Source organism: Pelophylax lessonae (genome assembly GCF_965119305.1).
Source record: "Pelophylax lessonae genome assembly, chromosome: 11".
Classification (NCBI taxonomy): Eukaryota; Metazoa; Chordata; class Amphibia; order Anura; family Ranidae; genus Pelophylax; species Pelophylax lessonae.
This window is the reverse complement of record NC_138778.1, coordinates 32,122,601-32,147,416: the sequence shown is the minus strand read 5'-3', so window position 1 is coordinate 32,147,416 and position 24,816 is coordinate 32,122,601. Positions and strand designations below refer to the sequence as shown.

General features: G+C 45.5%; 1 protein-coding gene across 2 annotated transcripts in view; it reads right to left on the bottom strand.

The window, feature by feature from the left end:
• The window catches only part of MMD (monocyte to macrophage differentiation associated), a 113,326-nt gene that overhangs the window by 61,316 nt on the left and 27,194 nt on the right, over window positions 1-24,816 (bottom strand). For both annotated transcript variants that reach the window (XM_082271758.1, XM_082271759.1), the window contains exon 2: window positions 227-308. In XM_082271758.1, coding sequence (XP_082127884.1) covers window positions 227-308 — 82 coding nt within the window. The remainder of the gene's footprint in view (window positions 1-226; window positions 309-24,816) is intronic.

Genomic DNA, 24,816 nt, shown 5'->3' with positions numbered 1-24,816 from the left:
AAATCAGAAAGGCGCACCAGTTTTTTTTTCTTTTTTTTTTTTTGGGGGGGGGGCAATACAAGATAATAGAAACATTGTGGCATTTCTGAAAAATGTCAAATCATCAACACAAAAACAATACACTTGTCAATTTTCCTTCAACCAGTATCACTTTTGCTGAATGAAAGTTATATCACCCCCCCCCCCCCCCCTGTAAGCACTATGTGAGGTTCAGGAATGTACTTACTGCATGTGTGTAGCAGTTGGCAGCATGTTCGTAGCAAGTTGGTTTGTAGCGGCTGTTGGCCGGGGCTCTGTGGTTCATAAACCTGTGAAGAGGAAATTCACACATATTGAGGTTGCCAGTTTCATGAAGGTGTTGCGTTTTATGAGTTGATTCATCGACTACCTCCCTTCTCACAGAACAAAAATATACAACACAGTTAAAGGGACATTCCTGTAAAAAAAAAAAAAAAATAGATAGCTGTTGTCAAGAGGTTAAAAGGGTTTACCCTTTTAAACTTTTGGAGACCCCTGACCTACAAACTTTCTATCACAAAAGTGATCAAAAGTCCCAAAGTAAAACATTTTGTTTCATGGTGACAACTGAAAAAGTTGGTGGAGGTTGGCTTCCCCCTTGAGGTGTTTTTGCAATCAAAAGAAAGTTGATCCAACCAGTGACAGTTGGAGATTTTATTCCTAGCAATTTAAAACCTATGGTTTCAATTGCATTTTAGTTTTACCAGCTAAAAATGTAAAGCAAATCTAAACCCTAAAACAAAAGTTTAACCACTTTACCACCGGAGGATTTTGCTGTCTTCCGTCCAGGCCACTTTTTGCGATTCGGCGCTGTGCGAATTTAACTGACAATTGCGCGGTCGTGCGACGCTGTACCCAAACGAAATTTACGTCCTTTTTTTCCCACAAACAGAGCTTTCTTTTGGTGGTATTTGATCACCAGTGCGATTTTTACTTTTTGCGCTATAAACAAAAAAAGAGCGTTTATTTTGAAAAAATAACAATATTTTTCACATTTTTTTATATGAAATTCCCCCCCAAAAAAAATGTAAAAATCAAATTTTTTTAAATTTTTGGCCAATTTGTTTTCTGCTACCTATGTTTAGTAAAAAAAAAAAAAAATCGCAATAAGCGTATTTTGATTGGTTTGCGCAAAAGTTATTCGTTTACTAACTAAGGGAAAGATTTCTGTCATTTTTGGTGTTTTTTTTTTAACGCGTAATGGCGGTGATCTGCGATTTTTTTTGTGGGACTGCGACATTGCGGCGGACAGATCGGACCCTTGACTGACATTTTTGACACTTTTGGGGGTACCAGTGACATTTCTACAGTAATCAGTGCTATATATATGCACTGTTACTGTAAAAATGATACTGGCAGGGAAGGGGTTAATTTTATTGGAGAGGGAGGGGTTAATGTATGCCTGGTGCTTACTGACGTGTGGGGGGGGGGAGGTGACTGTGTGACAGAAGGACAGATCGGATGTCCAGCTATGCTGAACACTCCGATCTGTCAGTCCCTGTCACTATGGAGATCCGCCCGCTGTGTTTACACACAGCGGGCGGATCTCCAGACTCGATCCCCGACGATTGCCGCTGCTCCTCCGCTGGCCCGACTCCCGCTGTGAATGAACACAGCGGGAGCGAGCCTCCGGCGGCACGCGAGCCTCCGGCGGCGCGCGAGCGCCGCCCACAAGGGGCGGAGTCCAGCGACGTAGGTCTACGTCGCTGGACGGGATCGCGGCACTTTGCCGCAGTAGCCTCCATGTGAGCGGAGGTAAAGTGGTTAATATATGGCAGCCTACCAGTCCTTAGAGCCGGTTAACACTATTACGACTTGCCAGGTGACTTGGTCAGCCTGGCAAGTCGTGCACCGTCGGGTCCATTGAGTAGTACAGGACCGGTGTTCTAAAATTTTCTCGGACCCGTGAAAAAAAATCGGACCTAGTCACTTCCGGTGATAGGAGTCTCAAGTGCGCATGCGCACAAGACATTATCTTGGTTTGGTAAACTTATAACACATAGCGGGCAGCTGAATGAGAGGAGGCGGGGCTGAGGTGGGACGGAAGACACCGCCGCGTCATCTGCAGAGCTGAATAGAGGAGGCGGGAGAGGAGGCAGGACGGAGGTGCGGCCGTGTAATATATGCAGGACTTAAGCGACTCCTTGTTTTATTATCTTTAGCAATTATCGTATTATTTATCCTTAGGATTTCATTACATTTACTATTTATATAATACAAAATAAGAAATACTAAATGTAATGAAATCCTAAGGATAAATAATACGATAATTGCTAAAGATAATAAAACAAGGAGTCGCTAAAGTCCTGCATATATTACACGGCCGCACCTCCGTCCCGCCTCCTCCGCCAGCTCTGCATATGTGTCCTCCGTCCTCCGTCGCACCTCAGCCCCGCCTCCTCTCAATCAGCTGTCCGCTCTCTGTTATAATTTTGCCAAACCTCGAAAAATGTCTTCTGCGCATGCGCACGGACGACTCCCATCCGCTGTTTTGTGATGCTCTGTCACCGGAAGTGACGAGGTCCGATTTTTTCACGGGTCCGACAAAATTTTACAACACCGGTTCTAATAGGAGGTCAATGGTGTCAGTGAAAACTTACCTAAGCGGTAGAAATTGCTCTTTGCTCAAGGAACTCCTAGCAACCTTTGGAGGAACCCTAGATTTAACCCTGGTTGAGAAACCCTGCTTTAAAGGGTTAGTTAACCTTTACAAAAAAAACTGCCTATGCAGGTAAGGGGTGTCTATAGATAAAAACAAACTGTGCAGCTTTAACTAAAGTTGAATAACGCCCTATAGGAGTAAGCCATTTACATACCTTCTAAATGGATTACTCCCAGGGCATTGTGAGGACGTTGCTAAGTGAGGCCTAGTCATTACTGCTCACCTCCACCATCACAGGAGTGAGCTTTTTCTCTGATTCATAAAATACCCTCACATGAGCTCTCACCCCCTCGATAAGGTAGCTCTGAGCTCAGCATTTGAGAACTCCAGTTGTGGAGGAGGTGAGCAGTAATGACTAGGCCTCACTTAGCAACATCTTGGGAGTATTCCAGTCAGGCTTCATGACTTATGGGCCTATAGGAAGGACAACATTTAAAATAATCAGAGCTGCAAGGTTTCTTTTTATCTACAGACGCCCCTTATCTGCATAGGCAGTTTTTTGGTAGAGGTAATCTAACCCTTTATGCCCCTTTCACACTTGCGGACCATTCAGATCCACCTGAAAGTTTTTCAGGCGGATCTGAACGGATGCCCCATGCATCTCTATGGGGCTTGGGATGTCAGCGGAGACATGTCCGAACAGATGGAAACCCTATTTTCTATCCGTCTAGTGCAGGGATCCTCAAACTACGGCCCTCCAGCTGTTGCAGAACTACACATCCCATGAGGCATTGTAAAACTCTGACATTCACAGATATGACTAGACATGATTGGAATTGTAGTTCCTGAACAACTGGAGGGCCATAGTTTGAAGACCCCTGATCTAGTGGATCGGATGAGAACAGACAGGCGGTCCATTCTCATTTGATTCCCTATAGAGAAGAGTGGGGACCTGACAGCTCTGTCTCCGCACACAGCGCAGAGACAGAGCTGCCATCCGCCTGCTCAGTGGGGGATTGGCTGATCGATCTCCCGCTGAGAAAAACCGAGTCCGCTGACGGAGCGGCAAGTGTGAAAGGGGCCTTACCCTGCTTATTCTGCTAGTAAGACCCTTTCCTATCCAATGTTCAATCCCTGCACTGTATTTACGGCGAAGCAACGTTGTCACCCTAGGTCAGGGATCCTCAAACTACGGCCCTCCAGCTGTTGCAGAACTACTCATCCCATGAGGCATTGTAAAACTCTGACATGCACAGACATGACAAGGCATGATGGGAATTGTAGTTCTTGAACAACTGGAGTGCCATAGTTTGAAGACCCCTGCCCTAGGTTGTTCTCCTGGTTTGGACTACAAACACCCCCCTTAATCTCCATTACACAGGGGAACATTTTGTGTTTTTCACAGAAAATTGACAAATGCATGCTTGCCATAACCCTTGTACAGCCTCATGTATAAATATGAAGGGAAGGCATGTCTTCTCACCCACAGCAACCAATCAACATCTCCCTCAGCGGAACCATGAAAGAGAACACGCAAAATGATTGCCGTGAGCAACAAGAACTCTTCTTCCTCCAGACACTTTCTACGTGAGCCTCGTGTCTCTCATGATTTTTTTTTTACATATAAAAGCCTCCTGTTGCCATAGCAACCATGCAAGGGCAGGTAAGAGGAAAATCTGGACTGTCCGATTACTAAAGCACTGAAGGAACATTGTTCTAAATATAGAAGGTAAAATTCATTAACCCAAGCTCCCTTTCCAATCAAGCTCCTGCAAAGCCCAAGCAAACAACAGAGCCGGCCAGGGTATTTACAAGTGATCTCAGCCTTCCGCGCTGGGAACAGCAGTCTGGCGTTCGAGCTAATGAAAGCCAGAAACGGTTACAGTAAATACATTGATGTTCCTCAACAAAGCCCTTTCTCCTTATATGCCCACTTCTAGGGCTTGAAATTGTTTCTCTACTGCAAGTGACAAACAAGCAGTCATTTCTGATCCGTCAAAGCCAATAATTACATCTAGCCGTCACTTTGCAAGCATCAAGAGCTCACAGCACAAGTGCTATATGTAAATGTGTACCATAATATATATATATATATATATATATATATATATATATATATATATATATATATATATATATATATATATATATATATATATATATATATATATATATACATATATATATACATATATACATACACACACACACACTAGCAAGCACTAAAGCTGCTGTAAGCTCCCATCTGCAGCACAGCATTAGTTAATGCCATATAGAACAAAGCCATCATATCAAACACCAAAAATAAAAGAGCCCATAATAACAATGGCCATATAGAACAGAGCCCATCATGGCAATGGCCATGTAGAACACAATCCATAATATCAGTTGCCACATACAACAGAGCTCGTTATATCAAAGGCCACAAACAGAGACATAATATTAACGGCTACATAGAACAGAGCCCATTATATCAGAGACCACATAGAAGAGAGCCCGTCATATCGACAAGCCACAAAGAACAGAGACCGTGATATCAAAGGCCACATAGAACAGGGAATGTTCTATCAATGACTACATAGAACAAAGTTCATCATATCAAAACGCCAAAAAGAAAAGAGCCCATAATAACAATGGCCATATAGAACAGAGCCCATCATGTCAACGGCCATGTAGAACACAATCCATAAAATCAGTCGCCACATACAACAGAGCTCGTTATATCAAAGGACACTTATAACAGAGCTGGTCATATCAAAGGCCACAAACAACAGAGACATAAAATAATGGCTACATAGTACAGAGCCCATTATATCAAAGACCACATAGAAGAGAGCTCGTCATATCAACAAGCCACAAAGAACAGAGACCGTGATATCAAAGGCCACGTAGAACAGGCACTGCAATATCAAAGGCCACATAGAACAGGGAATGTTCTATCAATGACTACATAGAACAAAGTTCATCATATCAAAGGCCACAAAAAACAGGTACCATTAAGAGCCGGTTCGGTTCACACTACCACGACCAGAAAGTCGCCCCGTGACTTTGAAGAGACTTGTTTAGAGACTTTGAAGAGACTTGTATGGAGACTTTGAAGAGACTTGTTTGGAGACTTGGAAGAGACTTGGAAGAGACTTGGAAGAGACTTGGAAGAGACTTGGAAGAGACTTGGAAGAGACTTGTGCACTACTTTGAAGAGACAGGCGGCTTTGTCTGTGGGGAATGCCTGGCTAATCTCTTTCTTCTTCCTGGAAAGTCTGATAACAAGTCACTTCAATTAAGATAAGGAGGCGACTCTCATTGAAGTATATGGGACAGTCGGATCACAGGTCTCCTCAAAGTAGTACAGGACCCTTTTCTGAAGTCGGAGCGACTTCAGTAGTGCCAATTAAGACGGCACTGATTGATTAACATTGCTTTTGTTATGTCAAGCGACCTGGGGCTACACAAGTTGCCTCACAAGTCGTGCTAGTGTGAATGGGCTCTAAAAGGCTCAATAGAAGAGAGAACGTCATATCACAGACCACATAGACAGGGAATGCTATATCAATGACTTCATAGGACAGAGCCTGTCATATGAAAGGCCACATAGAACTGAATCCAACATATCTATGGCCACAGAATCTAGATTGTCTCATTAAAGGCCACAGAGAACAGAGCCCATCATATCAAGGGCCACATAGAATTGAGGCCATCATTTCAATGGCCACATAGAACAGGGACAGTTATAACAAAAGGCCACATAGAATAGAGTTCATCATATCAACGGCAACATAGAACAGGGACAGTCGTAACAAAGGCCACATATAAAACCCATTGCATCAATGACCACATAAAACTGAGTCTTTCACAGCAAAGGCCACATAGAACTGAGTCCATCATATCAATGGCCACATAGAACGGGGACCTTCATATCAATAACCACATAAAAAAAAACAGGTACCTGTACCCCTCTCCCCCCTGAAAAGGTGCCAAATGTGGCACCTTTGGGGGGGAGGAAACAAAAGAGCGGAAGTTCCACTTTTGGGTGGAACTCCGCTTTAAGGTTAGGTCTCTGAACAAACAAAACAAAAATTCCCAGCTCCCTTAAAAGCCAGCCTGCAACAAACCGAATTGACCCTGTCTAACAGTTCACATTAAAAAGAAGAGGTTTAGTTTGCACACACATGCAAATACATGCGTAAGCTGCAGGCCAAGTCATAGCACCCCAGTGTACTGTAGCCCTAACTCTATAACTTGAGAGTCTCCAAAATTGGAGCACATATATAATAATGGATAGAATAAGGGCAGGTATGACTGGAGAGAGCCTACCCCTCCTTAAAAGGTACAGAGGTGCAATGGACACCCAGCAATAGCACAATTGCAGCAAAGGTATTCAGTGTGCTCCCACACCAATCTCATGCTCTAGGTCTCTCCCTGGGAGATCGATGGCAGAAATAAAGGAGCTGGGAACCGACATCAGCACTGAGCATGCGTCAGTCGTGGAGATCCGCGTGTGCCGGGAGTTGTTGACTTAAATTAAAAGGAAGAATATATGAGCACAGGGATCTGAGCCAACAGGTTATTGAAGTGGCAGGCATTGACGTTGGGCAGTGAAGTTGTGTATTTATGAGAGGGGAGCTGTGGGCACTGTAGATATGATGTCAGAGAATGCCAAGGTGAGGTGCTAAGGGTTGTAAAGCAGTTGGGAGGTGTGTAAAGTGGTGGCAGGTAGAACGGCATGAAATGAACAGTAATTAAATGTTGCCTCAGGGATTTAATTTGCCTTCAGAGATTCAATCTGGCTGTAGAGAGAGATGGTATCCTTCAGGGATATGATTTGGCTCATAGGGACAGCATCCTTGGGGACTAAAGCCCTGTACACACGAGTAGAAATTCGGCCGGGAAATTTCGCCCGACGACCGATCTGCCGATTTTCGGCTTGTTAGTATGATGCTTCCGACAACCGACTCTGACTTTTTGGCCGAAAAAATCTGGTGTGCAGGCTATACAATTTTTGTGGACCATCAAAAAACACGTCCGATTTTCATCTCAGTACAGATTTCGATGGGGAAAAATCTTATGAGCAAGACTGGGCATGCTCAGAAATGAAAGAACACAAAGAAAGCAAACCAACACATGACATCACTTCTGAAGTAGAATTCTGTCGTACGGGAAAATTTGTGTGCAGTCTAGAGCACATTCCAACCAACAGACACCACTCTGGACAAAAGATGGACGACCGGTCGTCGGAAATTCGTTGCGTGTGTACGAGGCTTTACTATGCTGAAGGATGTGGAGCTGCCTCCAGTTCTCCCGGCTGGAGGGGGGCGACCCAGCCAGGAGAACCCACAATGATTACTGTTAGCGGCTATACTTGGGTACAATCAGCCTGCTCATGCATGGTTCTAATCTAGGCCGGTTCCTGCTGAACCTGTCAAGATTCGACCCATCTATGGCTGGCTTTGCTTAGCTTTTTTATTATTATTATGAAAGGAATTAAGGGGACACACACTGGAAGAGTTTGGAGAAGGCCTTTTTTTGTTCCACAATGACTATACCCCTGAGCACAAGCCGAATCTACAGGAATAAAGGCAGGGCCGGTGCTAGACTATTTTGCACCCTAGGCAAAACCAGCTATTTGCTGAAATTTTGGGGCCTCTTACGCAGCTTTGGGCCTAAACCCCATTTACTCCTTACATTAGGGTCAACCTAATGTCCCCTAATGCCCAAAGTCCCCCCACCCTTACATCAGAGTTCACCCTTACAACAGAGACCCCACTTTCATTAGGATCCCTAAAATCTTCCCTTACATCATGGTCCCCATAGCCCCACTTACTTTAGGGTCTCCAGAGTCCCCCTGGCTGTGGCTGTGCCCTAGGCAGCAGTGCACCCTAGGCGGCTGCCTAGTTTGCCTAGTGGTAGCACCGGCCCTGAATCCAGGTTCACAGTGACATTGACCAGTTTGGTGTGGGAGGAACCAACTGCAAAAAGCCCTGACCTCAACCCTCCTTAACAATTGAAATTAAGAATGCAGATTATGAGTCATATCTTCTTGTTCAACATCAGTACTTGACCTCACAAAGGCTTCTGTAGCTGAAGGTCTACAAATTCCCACAGACACACTCCAAAGTCTCGTGGAAAGACTTCCCAGAAAAGTGGAGGCTGTGATAGACAGACTTTAGAATAATGAGCATAGGTTTGGAAGCTTGTCTAGATATAATGATCGGGTACCTACAAACTTTTGTTCATATACTGTATGTACATACACATACACATACATGCTGGCATACTGAATACTAGCATTGAAAATAATTTAAAGATGACTTCATAGCACGCCGTGTGGGCAATTTTACTTTAGGCATGAACATACATGTCCAGCTATGGGTTTCCGTGAACTAAATGTTATACTATACGGTCACACAAACAACACGTACTCAGTTTCCTTCCAAACAGGACAACCGTTACAATCATTCATGCATCACTGACATAACATTGTTTCATACACAGTGGAAGATTTCCAGCTGAACAAGTTTTAACACAGGAGCACAAACCATTACGATAATAAAGCGCTATTTCTTGCAAAACTTTTCCACATGTTGAGGACAAAAGCTGTTTAAGGAAACCTGTCAAGAGACATACATGGAGGCCACCATTCTCCTTTACCAATTTCCACCTTAACCTCCCTGGCGGTATGATGTCAGGAATTATGTACCAAAAGCGGTACAATTTTTTGATATTTATTTATATATATATATATATATATATATATTATAAAAATATAAATAGTATATTAATAATAAATATAAGATAATATATAAGATTATAAAATATAAATATAATATACATAATATATATACTATATATTAATAATATAATTTACAATTTATAATATTTGATATTTTTCTGATACTAAGGTGATACAGTGTAATCCTCTCAGATTACATTGTATCACCTCCTTTTTATGTGTGTGTGTGTTTTGTGCAACTTTTGAATTTCCCTCCCAGTTCCGCTCCCATGCACCATTGCTGCTGCAGGGAACGGAACCAGGAAGTCATCAGAGCGACGGACGGCGCGGCGGGGATCTCAGCGGCGATCACAGCAATGGGAGATCATCGCTGGATCGCCAGGAGAAGGTAAGGAACCCCGCTGCAGGCTCTGCACATTTACCCCGAGCGTGACCCGGGGATACCGATAGTAGCATGAAAAAACCACCCCAAGTCACGCTCGGGGTTACCGCTAAAGGGAGTTAAAGCAGTAGTAAACTGTTCACACCTGAGCGTTTCTCAGCCCATAAAACGCTCATCTGTGAAAATCCAAAACGCCCAACAATCAAAATCCCATTCATTTCAATGGCCCCTGTTCACATCTGAGCCTGTAGCGCAAAAAAGTACAGGAGCTTCTTTTTGGGCTGATCAAGAGCTGTTCTGTTCCCATTGGAATGCATTAAACCGCCGTTATCGGCGTTTCACGGGCGTTTTTCAAACACACAGGTGGTCCCCACCACTTTTAACACACCCATTTTTTACATAAAATTACCAGCAAAAAACGCCCCAAAAAACACCCAACAAACGCCAGAGGAGCGCCCAAAAAATGCTCGAAAAAACGCCTACAAACGATACGCTCAAGTGTGAATGCAGCCTTACTGCCCTCAAAGAGCAAACAAGAAAGTCCTGTGCAAGCATGTTCAGGAGCTTAAATAATTGCTAAAGATTTTCTTAATCCCCCCCCCCCCCCCCTAGCAAGTAAAAGCACTCAGGCCTGGCTAATGCCCATCCAGGATACTTACCTTAGAACGAAGCCCCCGCAGTGCCGCCCGCTCAAACGCTGAGGGAGCCGACATGAACCTTCGGCGTTTCTTTCGGGTTCGCTGTGAGTGGCCGGAGCCACAACGACGTCACTTCCGCACATGCGCGAGGGAGCCTTTCGTTCCAGCGAGGAGCTCTGAAGTTCCGACACAATAAGCTGGACATTCAGAGCGCATGCGCCGCTGATGTCAGTGGTTGCATGCAGGGTGAATATCTCCTAAATCAACATGGTTTCATTCATTTTATGTTTCATTTTACCTGCAGGTAAGCTTATTATAGGCCTTATTATAGGCCTACCTGCAGGTAAATATCACCAAGCGGGGTATACAACCGCTTTAAACCCAAAACCAAAAACGTAATATATTGCACTTTCCCAAATATTAGATGTGGTGGCTACATCAGTTTTTTTTTTTTTTTTTTTAAGGCTTTTTCCCCCCTCAGTTTTCACCGGGTGATCTTGTCAGTAACACACCTCCTGTATTAGAGTGCCCCCACTGGATGAATGAGCACAGGGGGAATGTTTGGAGAGCAGCATTTTCAGTCTTGGGGGAGGGGAGTGTTATAAGTACTAGCAGATTTAAATACACTAACAAATTGTAGCTGTACTCCAGCTAATGCTTTGGATGGATAGAAGATAACAATATTTAAAAGAGAAGTTGAGGATTTATTTTTTTATTTTTCAAGAATCATACTTACCTAGGTGGATGCAGCATCAGTCCCCCGCCGGCTCTAACACTGAGAACCAAGAGATCTAACACAACAGATCACTCGGTTCTCAGAGCTCTGTGAGCAGAGAGCTGTTGTCAGTTACTGGCACTCTGCCCCCCCACCCCACCCCACGTTCACTGAAGTGCCGAGCTGTAGAGGGGGGCGGGAGTGGCAAGCTCAGGCTCTCAGCCTGAGTCAGGTGTCGGTCCAAGGTTGTGGGCAGATTCCAAACATATTGTCACGATCTTGCCCAAATCATGGACCGGCTGTGACATCAGCCGACAGAGGGCTTTAGCCTGCTGTCTGCTGAAAATGGGTCCCAGTAGTGCAGTTCATTCTCCATAGGAGAGCCTTGGCTGTACTTCTTTAACCGGTTGCCTGGCCGCGGCGGTCAGCCCCGGCCAGGCAAAGTGACGTATGTATACGTCACTAGCCTGTCACTTGCTTGTGAGCCAATAGAGGGCGAGCGCGCGCCCGCCACGGCTCGTTCCCTGCGAAGTCCGTGCGTGTGACCGGCGGACCCGAAGTCCGCCGGTCACTCGCGATCGTCCGCTGTGAAGGGAGAAAGGCAGGCGGCTGATGTAAACAAGCTGCCTGTCATTCTACCCTGTGTAGGAATGGTGATCATACTGTTCTATTATGTAGGACCGTTGATCACTGTTCCTACACTAACACCACAGATCGCTCGGTTCTCAGAGCTGCTGTCAGTTACTGGCACTCTGCCCCCCCCACCCCGCGTTCACTGAAGTGCTGAGCTGTGGAGGGGGGCGGGAGCAGCAGGCTCAGGCTCTCAGCCTGAGTCAGGTGCCAGTCTAAGGTTGTGGGCTGATTCCGAATATATTGTCACGATCTTGCCCAAATCCTGGACCGGCTGTGACGTCACCCGACGGCGGGCTTTAGCCAGCTGTCTGCTGAAAATAGGTCACAGGAGTACAGTTCATTCTCCACATTCTTGGCTGTACTTCTTTAGGCTACGTTCACATCTTGGCGTTGCTAATTACTAATTAATAGGCGTTTTTTAGGTGTTTTTTCAGGAGTTTTTATGGGCATTTTTGCAGGCGTTTTTTGTGCAGGCGTTTTTAGATTGAATAGAGACCAATGGAAAACGCCTGTAATCTGCCCAAAAAGAAGCTCATGTACTTTTTTGAGCGTTGGGCGTTTTGCTAACAGCGACAAAACACTCAGATGTGAACAGGGGGCCATTGAAATGAATAGGATTTGTCTTGTTGGGCGTTTTGAGAGCGGATCCTAGAGCAGAAAAACTCCCCAAAAACGCCCCAAAACGCCTACATGTGAACGGAGCCTTAATATTGCCTAAAAAACTACTTTTTTATTTCCTAGCCATAAGAATTAAAAAAATAAAATAAAACATACAAAACCATTACACATTCCCTTTATGTTTCTATTTCAGCATAGTTTTTTGTGCTTTAAGCCCTGATAAAGGGGGCCTCTCTGAACTCCCGAAATGAGTTTGCTTTTGAACAGATACAATCCTTGGATTTCAATACTTATCTGGTGCCTTCTGTATGTTGAGTTGTTTAGCATGGAGCCCCTCTTTAAGAATTCTCCTAATCATTATTGGTATATAAAACATCTACATAACCACATAATACACGTCCTATAACCACAGTATGGAATTAAAAAAGAAAATAAAAAGTCACAACTTTTTCTACAAGGGCAAAAAAAAAAAAAAAATCCAACCAGCTTGAAGTATTGATATCTGAAATCTGCAAACAAGCACAAAGACGAACGTCAAAAATGCTTGGCATTGTCTACATGAAATAACCTTTTCACGGTCATTTACGAATTCCTAAATACCTAAATTTGTTTAGCCAGCTCTAACTTTGAATTTTCGAAGCCAAGTGACCTGCCTGTCCCCGGCTTACAGGTGAGACGGAAGAACAGAAGAGCCCATTGTTTACCGGTAACACCGTCAGCATCCAAATAATGTTGATGCAAATTGTGTCCTAAGCCCTTGGACAATGTGCTTTCCAGGGGAAATTCAAATTAGGATTGTCGTAACTGGAATTACAATACACATTGCCACTGGTAAAACAGACCATGCACTGAATGGCAAGGCCTTAAGCCCCGTACACACGAAAAGGAATTTTCATCCGATGACCGATCTGCCGATTTTCGGCTTGTTAGTATGGTGCTTCCGACAACCAACTCCGACTTTTCGGCCGAAAAAATCCTGGTGTGCAGGCTATATAATTTTTGTCGACCATCAAAACACATCTGATTTTTGTCTCATTGGTACAGATTTTGATGGGGAAAAAAATCTTATGAGCAAGACTAGGCATGCTTGGAGATGAAAGAACACATAGAAAGCAATCCAGCACATGACATCACTTCTGAAGTAGAATTCTGTCGTACGGGAAAATTCGTGTGCAGTCTAGAGCACATTCCAACCAACAGATATCACTCTGGACAAAAGACGGACGACCGGTCCGCGGAAATTCGTTGGGGGTGTACGAGGCTTTAGTTTCCCATGGAGGCATAAAAGGGGAGAAAAAAAAACTTTGAAAATATACTTACTGTAACCCCAGAATCCACACTGGAGAGGGAGCCATCATGGTCCTTTTGGTGAGGTTTTGGATTGTAGGTTATACCATATTTTGTGACTGTCAATGTCTTCTCATTGTTCACAGGACCCGATAGGAGTATGATGTCACCTCCACCTAGGCTCCATGGGCTGAACCCGGGGGGACTGGGGGTAAGAATATGTTCAAACTTTTTTTTCCAGTCATTATATTATAAACTATATTACCAAAAGTATTGGGACACCTTCTCAGCCCCTCCCGCTGTAGTTCTCAGATCGGGGGAGGAGAGGGGCAGGCAGTCAGCGCTGAGCGGTGCTCTGAATAAAAGGTATAAGGCTGCATATATTTTATAAAGTACATACACTGGGGCACATAACTTAATCTAACACAGGGGATTCTAGGAATAAGACAAACATAAAACAATAGCAGCGCTAAAAGGGTTATGGCATGATCACACCATGTAATAATGAACACAAAAATTCATCAAATTAATAATGTCTTAATTCCATAAGTCCATAGTTGTGGATTCATTATGTAGAGCACCAGTGGCAGCACCCTAGAGTAAAGCAAGGACTCTGTAAAATCAACAGACCTGATCGAATCAGGTTTTAGGAAGACGGGGAAGCTTTGAAACGCGTTACCACCCCCTAACGTCAGCACAGCCTCCATAGTGACGTCACGTCCAGCGCCATCTTGCAATCTAGGCTGGTTTATGGGGCGGTTGGCCGCTTTCCTATGCCTTTCAGCTACACAGGCGCTTCTTCGGATGTCACTAATCCATCAGAACCTCTTGGGAGAGCCTAAGGACTGGTCGGAATGACTCCTTATATGTCTAAGAGTTGCCATTTGTCCTCTGTTCCTAATGAGTTGAAGTTTTTCAACATACTGCACTTAGCCTGGCGCCCCTCTGTGTTCCCTAGGAACAAGACAAAGTGGCTTTAAAACCACTATAAAGTGATTGTAAAGTCTCATTTTTTGTTTTTATTTTAAAAAAGAAAACATGTTATACTTACCTGCTCTGTGTAGTTGGTTTTGCACAGAGCTGCCCAGGTCCTCCTCTTCTTGGGCCCCTCTTCAGCTCTCCTGGCCACTCCCTCCTATTGAGTGCCACCACAGCAAGCAGCTTGCTATGGGGGCCCCTGGGCCGAACTGCAGCTCCCTGTGTCCATTCAGACATGGAGCTGGGGTTGGGCCCTGCCCCTCTCTCTCCTGATTGGGTAACGAACGCTGATTGGCAGCCACAGGTGCAGCGGCCGTGTCTCAGCAGAAGGGAGAGTCTCGGACGGCTGAGAGACTCGTGGACATCGCTGGACAGAGATCAGGTAAGTATTAGGGGGTGCTGGGGAGGCTGCTTCACACAGGCGGCTTTTTATCCTAAATGCATAGAATGCATTAAAAGAGAATTATGGGGTTTGGGTTTATTGCATATTTATACTTACCTAGGTGGACGCTGCATCTGTCCCCCAGCACCTCTACACTGACAGCAGCTCCCTGCTCGGGGATCTGTCAATCTGCTCTGCCCCCTCCTCGCTCATTGGAGCGCTGGGCTGTGGAGGGGCGAAAAGTGGCCGGCTCAAGCGGTCCGCTGAGAGGCTGCGCCGGGTGTCAGTCCACCTGGCTGATCCCGATTCCGTGGTTGTGATGACACGGTGCCTGGACCGACATCTGTGACGCCAGCAAACAGCGGACTTCAGACCACTTTCTGCTGAAAATGGGTCACAGGTCAAACGAGCTTTGGCTGTACATCTCCATTAAGAATATACTTCTGCCTTTACAACTCCTTTAAAGGGTAACTCCACTTTCGTGGGGAAAAAAAATCAGCAAACAAAGAAAAAACAATATAAACGTATACAATTGCGACACAAATCATGTTGTAATTGAATGTTATTAACCACTTAACCCCCGGAAGATTTTACCCCCTTTCTGACCAGGCCCTATTTTGCGATTCGGCACTGCGTGACTTTAACGGACAATTGCGCGGTTGTGCGACGCTGTACCTAAACGAAATTGACGTCCTTTTTTTCCCACAAACAGAGCTTTCTTTTGGTGGTATTTGATCACCTGTGCGATTTTTAACAAAAAAAAGCGTAAATTTTGCAAAAATAACAATATTTTTCACATTTTGTTTTATATGAAATTCCCCAAAAAAAAAAAAATAGTAAAAATCAGTTTTTTTAAATTTTTGGCCAATTTGTTTTCTGCATATTTTGATTGGTTTGCACAAAAGTTATTGCGTTTACTAACTAAGGGAAAGATTTTTGTCATTTTTGTTGTTTTTTTTTTTAACAAGTAATGGCGGCGATCTGCGATTTTTTTTTTCGGGACTGCGACATTGTGGCGGACAGATCGGACCCTTGACTGACATTTTTGGGGGTACCAGTGACATTACTACAGTAATCAGTGCTATACATATGCACTGTTACTGTAAAAATGACACTGGCAGGGAAGGGGTTAACTTTATTGGTGATGCAGGGGTTAAGTGTGTCCCTAAGGGCGTGCTTCTAACTGTAAAGGGACGTGGCTAGTGGTGTAACAACAGAGACATATGATCCTACATAGCAGGACCGTATGATCTCTGTTCTTACACAGGGGAGAATGACAGGCGGCTTTGTTTACATCAGCCGCCTGCCTTTCTCCCTCTGCACCGGATGATGGCGAGTGACCGGCGGACATCGGGTCCGCCTGTCACACGCGCGGGGATGAGCGGGGGCGGGAGCGCGTCCCCGGCGGCGTGCGCTCGCCCCCTAGAGCCTCACAGGCTAGCGACGTAGTCCTACATCACTTTGCCTGTAAGGGGCTGACCGCCGCAGTATATAGTCGTGCGGCGGTTGGCAAGTGGTTAAAAATGACCTTTCCTTTTCAATCTGCAGCTGTTGTAATTTTCTGAAAATGCAATACAAATATGGAGACCTGGAGGTGTTCTGTACACAGAATGTATAATGACCACACCCCAGAAACATAATTTCCTGCTTGTGTGATTGGCTCACCAATTTTCCCAGAAGTCTGCACTAAGATACAAGTCAGATTTCTGGCATCCCCAGCAACAAAAATGTCATTTTTGGTGGGATACTCCCAATAGGAACACATCTAAAGGGATGCAGGCCCAGCAGCTTTCCTCATTAGAGCCCTGCAGCTGCCACAGCTGATAGATAATTATGAAATAACTCCCATTTGACCCACTCAGCACAGAGGAACAAATAATGATTTCTTCAGAATAACAAAAGGTAGCAATCTGTAACAAAGTTTGTTACAATCCTTGTAATGTATAGAGATCACCCAGCGGGGAATGTTTTTTTTTTTTAAACAAAAGTGGAGTTACGCTTTAAGATGTTTAGCTGGAGTATCGTTTTAATTCCATTTTGTGTTTTTTTATTTTGATACTGAAAATGCTGTGGTTAGGTTATCCCACGCTGAAATGAAAGGGTGGAGGGCCTCTACTGACGGCAATGCTTGTCCATGAATTTCGGCTGGCGGCTCCCCCGTGTTTTGTATCTATGAGTTATAGCGGCCAGTGCAGCCGCTCCTACTCTCTACTAGTCTGAAATTTTATCTGGTCAGCAGGGGATGATTAAAACTCAGCGCAACTTACAGATCGGCGTTCGTCATTTTTCCATCAATTCTAATTTCAGGTTTTTGCCGATGTCTGAAAGGAAGGAAGTGTGTGGTATGCAAATGTTGCTCCCACAAGCCATGTGCACACCTGGTTGTAGAAAGTCACAGTGTTCTGTTATCACTACGATTTAAGGCCTAAAACACGCTTTTGTCCCAACCGGTAAGTACGGACTTCAAATGCAGATACAGTGAGTGGAAAAAGGACCGTATTTGCCGGCGTAGAAGATGACCCCCCTAATTTTCAAGTTAAAACATAGGTTTTGGGCTATACTCGCCGTATAAGAATACCCCCCCTCCCCCCCTTCTGTGTCATAGCGGAGTATAAAATGGGAGGACTACTTAAAATGGCCCAAAACAAACATCTCTATTAATCTCCAAGTAGAATAAGTACACAAACGTCCCAATAATCTCTAAGTAGGGTAAGTACACAAACGTCCCTATTAACCACTTGCCATCGCTGCACTGCCTTTTTACGTCGGCAGTGTGGCTCTCCCAGGCAAAATCACGTTAAAAGGCGTCATCTACCTAGGAAGCCACTAATGGCACTTTTCCACTGCAAGTACCGGCTCGGCTCTACTCGGCCCTGCTTGGCCTGGTTTGCTTTTCCACTGCTGGTACCGCATGGTATAGGGTTGGAACGGTTCGGTACGGTACGGTATAGGTTTGCTTTTCCACTAAAGCAGTACTAAAGTTAAGTGGGTGGGATAACAACGGGGTGGGTGGGATTCTCTGACCAATCAGTGGCTAGTAGTGACTGCATGCAAAGGATTGTGGGATATGGTACCAGTTTGGTACCTGTTGGAACCACAATCGAGTAGGTACTGTTTTTTCAGGGCCGTACCGTACCGTACTGTTCGGTTCCATGCAGTGGAAAAGCAAACCTATACCGTACCGTACCAAACCGTTCCGACCCTATACCATGCGGTACCAGCAGTGGAAAATCATAAAAAGGGTGCCGAACCTGTACGGTTCCATGCAGTGGAAAAGTGCCATAATGGCGCTTTTCCACTGCATGGAACCGAACGGTTCGGCACGCTTTTGTGCTTTTCCACTGCTGGTACCGCATGGTACGGTGTAGGAACGGTTCGGTACGGTCCGTTACGGCGGCGCTTTTCCACTGCATGGAACCGAGCGGTACGGTACGGCTCTGAAAAAACAGTACCTACTCAATTGTGGTTCCAACAGGTACCAAACTGGTACCATATCCCACAATCCTTTGCATGCAGTCACTACTAGCCACTGATTGGTCAGAGAATCCCACCCACCCCGTTGTTATCCCACCCACTTAACTTTAGTACTACTTTAGTGGAAAAGCAAACCGTACCGAACCGTTCCAACACCGTACCATGCGGTACCAGCAGTGGAAAAGCAAACCGCGCCAAGCAGGGCTGAGTAGGGCAGAGCCGGTACTTGCAGTGGAAAAGTGGCATAAGTAGCGAGTGCGCGCCGCCGGAGGTGCGCTCCCGCCCCCGATCGGAAGCCAGTGCGGGTGCCAGGTGGCTCCGATGGCCGCCTGACACCGGCGATCTCCCCCCCCCCCTTGAAAAGGAGAACTTACCCTTGAAGGATTCTTTTAGTGGTGCTGTGCAGGATCTTACAAGACACTAAATCAGAGCAAACTTAGGAAGTCAGACTACAGTAGTTGCTTTGAAAATACACCATATTACCAAAAGTATTGGGACGCTTGCCTTTACACGCACATGAACTTTAGTGGCATCCCAGTCTTAGTCCGTAGGGTTCAATATTGGGTTGGCCCACCCTTTGCAGCTATAACAGCTTCAACTCTTCTGGGAAGGCTGTCCACAAGGTTTAGGAGTGTGTCTATGGGAATGGTTGACCATTCTTCCATTTGTGAGGTCCGGCCCTGATGTTGGAGACATCATTCCAAAGGTGTTCTATCGGGTTGAGGTCAGGACAGGTCAGTCAAGTTCCTCCACCCCAAACTCGCTCATCCATGTCTTTATGGACCTTGTCTGTGCAATCATGATGGAACAGGAAGCAAGTGTTAGTGTTAGCGCACAAGGTAGAGGTCAACTAATTCCATAAGTCCATTAGAAAATGTCCATAAACAATGTACATTGGAAGGGTGAATGCACCTGTAAATTGAGGGGTGGGGGAGGACTTGTTCAATAACAAGCACTGAGGGCAAGTAGGCTCTTCTGCAGATGGAAATCAGCTCTGTGAGTGAGATACAAAAAGGAAAAAACAAAAATAAGCGCCTCAAAGTACAGTAGTTTTAATAGGTAAAACACTAGGACAAGTGAAAACTCACATAAGCAAAGGCCACTAAGGCTCATCTGGATGCTGAAAGCCCGATGGCAGACGTATCGCTGGAGGCGCCGGGTGCGGCTTCACAGAGGATCAGCCTAGAACGTAATATCAAGCAGCGTGTGACATCACCGAAGGTGGAAGGGGAACACAACGCGTTTCAGAGCATGCACACGGGGCCCCCACTGGGTATGCGCGCTGCTTTTTTCTTTTATGGAACAGGAAGGGGGCATCCCCAAACTGTTCCCACAAAGTTGGGAGCATGAAATTGTCCAAAATGTCTTGGTATACCGACGCCTTAAGAGTTCCCTTCACTGGAACTAAGGGGCCAACCCCAACCCCTTAAAAACAACCCTACACCATAATCCCCCCTCCACCAAATGATTTAGAGGGGTAGCCCAATACTTTTGGAAATATAGCGTGGATAAGCGAGTTTGGGGTGGAGAAATAGGACTGGCCTACACAGAGTCCTGACTTCAACCTGATAGAACACCTTTGGGATGAATGAGACTGCAAGAAAAGCCTTCTCGTGCACATCAGTGCCTGACCCCACAAATGCACTTTTAGAAGAATGGTCAAACATTCCCATAGACACTCTCCTAAACCTTGTGGACAGCCTTCCCAGAAGAGTTGAAGCTGTTATAGCTGCAAAGGGTGGGCCAACTCAATATTGAACCCTACAGACTAAAGGTCCGTGCACACGATAAGAAATTCGGAAGGGAAATTTCATTCAACGACCGATCTGCCGATTTTCGGATTGTTAGTATGGTGCTTTCGACAGCCGACTCCGACTTTTCGGCTGACAAAATCCTGGTGTGCAGGCTATAAAATTTTTGTTGTCCGTAATACAACGTCCGATTTTCGTCTCATTAGTACAGATTTCGACGGAAAAAAATCTTAAGTGCAAGACTAGGCATGTTCAGAACCGAAAGAACACATACAAAACAATCCAACACATGACATCACTTCTGAAGTAGAATTCTGTCGTACGGGAAAATTTGTATGAAAAAAACCTCTTCACTTTCCACATCAGACTAGCATGCCACAAAAAACGTACGACCGGTCGGCGGAAATTCGTAGCGTGTGTACGGGGCTTAAGACTGGGATGCATTAAAGTTCATGTGTGTGTAAAGGCAGGCGTCCCAATACCTTTGGTAATATGGTGTTTGTTAAAGAGGTTGTAAACCCACTTTGTTGACATTTACCTATAGGTAAGCCTATATTAAGGCTTACCTATAGGTGCTATAAATATCTCCTAAACTTGCACCGTTTAGGAGCTATTTACAATGCATGCAGCCGATGACGTCATCAACGCATGCGCTCTGAAGGAACAGCCACCCGTGCCGTTCCTTCAGAGCCCAGTGCTGTGAACGGCGGCCCCTGCGCGCATGCGCGGGAGTGAGGTAATCGCACCTCCAGCCAATCAGATGACCGGAGGACGTGATCCAGGAAGCAGGACGGCCGAACACAGCACTGCGGGGGCTTAGTTTTTAAGTACTTCATAATGAGCTTGTATGCGATGCATACTAGCTCATTATACCTTTGTCTTTACAGGTTTTTTTTTTTTTTTCACTTTTTTTTCAGCGGGTTTACTTCCTCTTTAAATGATTATTTAATGACTACATTACACTACTGAACTATTGACTGCTGTTTCTTTGCAAATCAGCCCGGATTATAGCTTTACAAAAATCTTCAAGTCTTGTCGTTCCATTGATGAACTTACGCACCAAAAAGGTGAGGGAGGGAGATTTCTTGTAATCGCATTCACGTGACTCGAATCTCCAACAGAAGTCTTGTTCTCGCCCCAGAAGATAAAGCAGAAGTAAAAAATAATTATTCTGCGCTAAGAAAGTTTAATCGGTAATGGACGAGTGGGCGTAATCCCCCGCCGGGAAACAATGGCGAATCTTTTGGTTTAATCCTATTTACCTGTAAATACAGCTTTAGCCTAGTTTATTTTTCACCAAGCCAGGGAATTTGCTATATAATTACGGAGTGCGCGGCTCGGTAAGCCTCTGTGTGTGGGTTTACCTCTGTGATATAACAAAGCTTTAAGGGATTTTTAGAAAGCTCTCGCCTTGTGAGGAGCGTGTAGACGAAGGCTCTGGAAGCTGATGTTCTTTCAAGATGGCGAAGGGGCTTCGGTTATGGCTGTAGTCTGCTGGCCTGGATTGACCAACGACTTTTAAAGGAGCTCAGAATAGAGAAGTCACGACTGCTGACCGCCTTGTGAAAATGCTAGTTGCTTAGCTCTCTTGTGAAAGAGAACAAGCATAGAAATCGCAAAAGTCAGAGATCCTGGTCTAGTGTTTTAGGTGTGCAGAAGCTGCTCTAAAACCTGGAAATTATGGTTGCACCGATACAACTCATGCAAATGCTCGGATTCCTAAAACCAATACATTTGCAATGCGATTTAAAGCATTCCACTGGCTTTTGCGTTTATATAAAAAAAAAACGTAGCTCAGTGGGGGCTGGTGCATTGGGGGCGCAGGGGCGCTGCCCCCCCATCCATGCGTCCGGCCCCCTAATCTACATGCAGGGCGCCGGACGCATGGAGGATGGGGCTTTTTTTTTTAAACCATGTGATTAGAGCCAGAGGCTCTAACAGGCTAAAAAAAAAAAAAAGAAGAAGGGTGGGCTCGGGGGGCAGAGTACTGTGCCCGGAGCCCACCCAGTTGTGTGACAATAGCGAATTAATATTCACTATTGTCACATGGATCCTCCTCCTGGCCAATCAGGAAGCGGGTCCTGAGGCCAGTTTCCTGATTGGCCGAAAGGAGAAGCCATGCCATCGGGCATGGAGGAGGAGGAGGAGGGAGGAGACGCCCCTGCTGCACATGTCCAGGCAGGGTGAGTGAGCCGGGGGTGGGGGGGTGAGCTGGGGTCCTGCTGTGGTCCTGGGGGGGTATGGTACGTCTGCCACCCCCCCTGGCCCATGGAGCACCAGCCGCCACTGGTGTAGCTGCTGACTTTTCATAAACACATACTCACCTGTCCCACGGTCCAGCAATACGGCTGGGGGGAACCTCGGTTCTCTCCGTCTTCTCCCCATGTCGCCTGCAACTCTGGTGTGATGGGAGACCCGGGCGAGCCGCGAAAGATGACGGGGGGACGTCCCCCTCCTTGTAATGACAACCGAGCGGCTTCTCAGCTGACCATCGGCTATGGACGCCGGTACCGGGGTGATGCCTCTAGCTGCAGCCATCTCTCCGGTACAGCACTTTCCCGAAATATTGTCAATATTGGTAACCTCAGGGGCCTATTCATATATATCGGGAAAAGTGCATATCGGTCCTCGATATATCGGCTTTGTCGAAAATCGGTTTATCCCTCATTTTCTATACCAAAATTTCCATTCGGTGCACCTCTACTATTTTCTATTGTAACTAAGATATGGGTTTATGATATTTGAAAATCCTTGCATTCTGTTTTTATGTCGATTTTACACAGCGTCCCTCTTTTTTTGAAATGATTGTAGATTGCAACAGTAACTAGTTCGCAACTGCTTTTAGGGTCCTTTCACACGGGCGGTGCGCTTGGCAGACTCTGTTTTTATTAGCGGGGATCGATCCACTGATCCCCGCTGAGCAGGTGGATGACAGGTCCGTCTCCGCTTACTTTGCAGAGACAGCTGTCAGATCCCCGCTCTCCTCTATGGGAGATTGGATGAAAGCAGACCGCCTGTCCGTTTTCATCCGTTCTGATCCTCCAGACGGATGGAAAATAGGGTTTTCCAGATTTCACGGACAGGATCGGATTGGATTATAGCGGATGTCAGCGGACACGTCACCGCTGACATCCGCTGCTCCATAGAGGTACATGGAGCATCCGATCAGGTCCGCCTGAAAGGGGCCTTAGCATACTGTGATCCTGCAGCGTAGTGCACATGCAAAAGGGTCCTAATCTGTTAGGAAGTGCTCTTTCGCACAGATTTCCAAAACTAGTTCCTGCTCTACTTTTGGCGACTTTGGGGGCGATTTCAATAGACGTCTGTGCATGAACCCATGTCTTTCAGGTCGCCCCCCAATTCGGACTGAAATGCGGCTTTGAAGTCGTTCAGATTTCAAAGCCGCGTTTATTGTGAACGAGGGCTTAACCACTTCTGGACCGGAAGGATTTGCCCCCTTAATGACCAGGCCAGATTTTGTGATTCGGCACTGCGTTACTTTAACGGACAATTGCGCGAACGTACAACGCTGTACCCAAATAAAATTGAGGTCTTTTTTTCCAACAAATAGAGCTTTCTTTTGGTGGTATTTGATCACCTGTGCGATTTTTATTTTTTGTGCCATTAACAAAAAAAGAGCGACAATTCTGAAAAAATAATATTTTTCACATTCTGCTATATGACATTCCCCCCCAAAAAAAAGGAAAAATCAAAATTTAACATTTTAGGCGAATTTGTTTTTTGCTCTATATTTTTGGTAAAAAAAATTTAAAAAAATCAAAAAAAAAATCGCAATAAGCATATTTTGATTGGTTTGCCCAAACCTTATCGGTCTACAAACAACGGGAAAGATTTATGTAATTTTTATTGCTTTTTTTTTACTAGTAATGGTGGCGATCTGCGATTTTTTGGGAGACTGCGACATTGCAGCAGACAGATCGGACCCCTGACTGACATTTTTGACACTTTTGGGGAAACCAGTGACATTACTACAATAATCAGTGCTAAAAATATGCACTGTTAGTGTAATAATGACACTGGCAGTGAATGGGGTTAACTTTTTTTGAGAGGGAGGGGTTATGCGTGTCCCTAGGGGCGTGATTCTAACTGTGATTGGCTGTGGCTTGAGGTGTAGGAACAGTGATCAACGGTCCTACATAGTAGAACCGTATGATCACCATTCATACACAGGGGAGAATGACAGGCGGCTTGTTTACATTAGCCGCCTGCCTTTCTCCCTCTGCACCGACGATCGCCGAGTGATTGGCGGACATCGGGTCCGCCGGGCACACGCGCGGGGGGGGTCCGTGACCACTCGGGAGCGGGAGCGCGCCTCCGGGGGCGCGCGCTCGCTCCCTAGACCCTCACAGGCTAGCGACGTAGTACTACGTCACTCTGCCTGTGAGGGGCTGACCGCCGCAGTAAATACTCATGCGGCGGTCGGCAAGTGGTTAAAGTGAAACATTTTCTGGCGTTTTTCTTGCAGAGTAAAAAACGTACGAAAAACTTATCAGTTTGAAAGGGGCCTCTAGCACATTCCCCTCTCACATGTCTGAAATAAGGCTGGCTACGCACTATACAACTTTTGTTGTGCAATTTCATTTATAT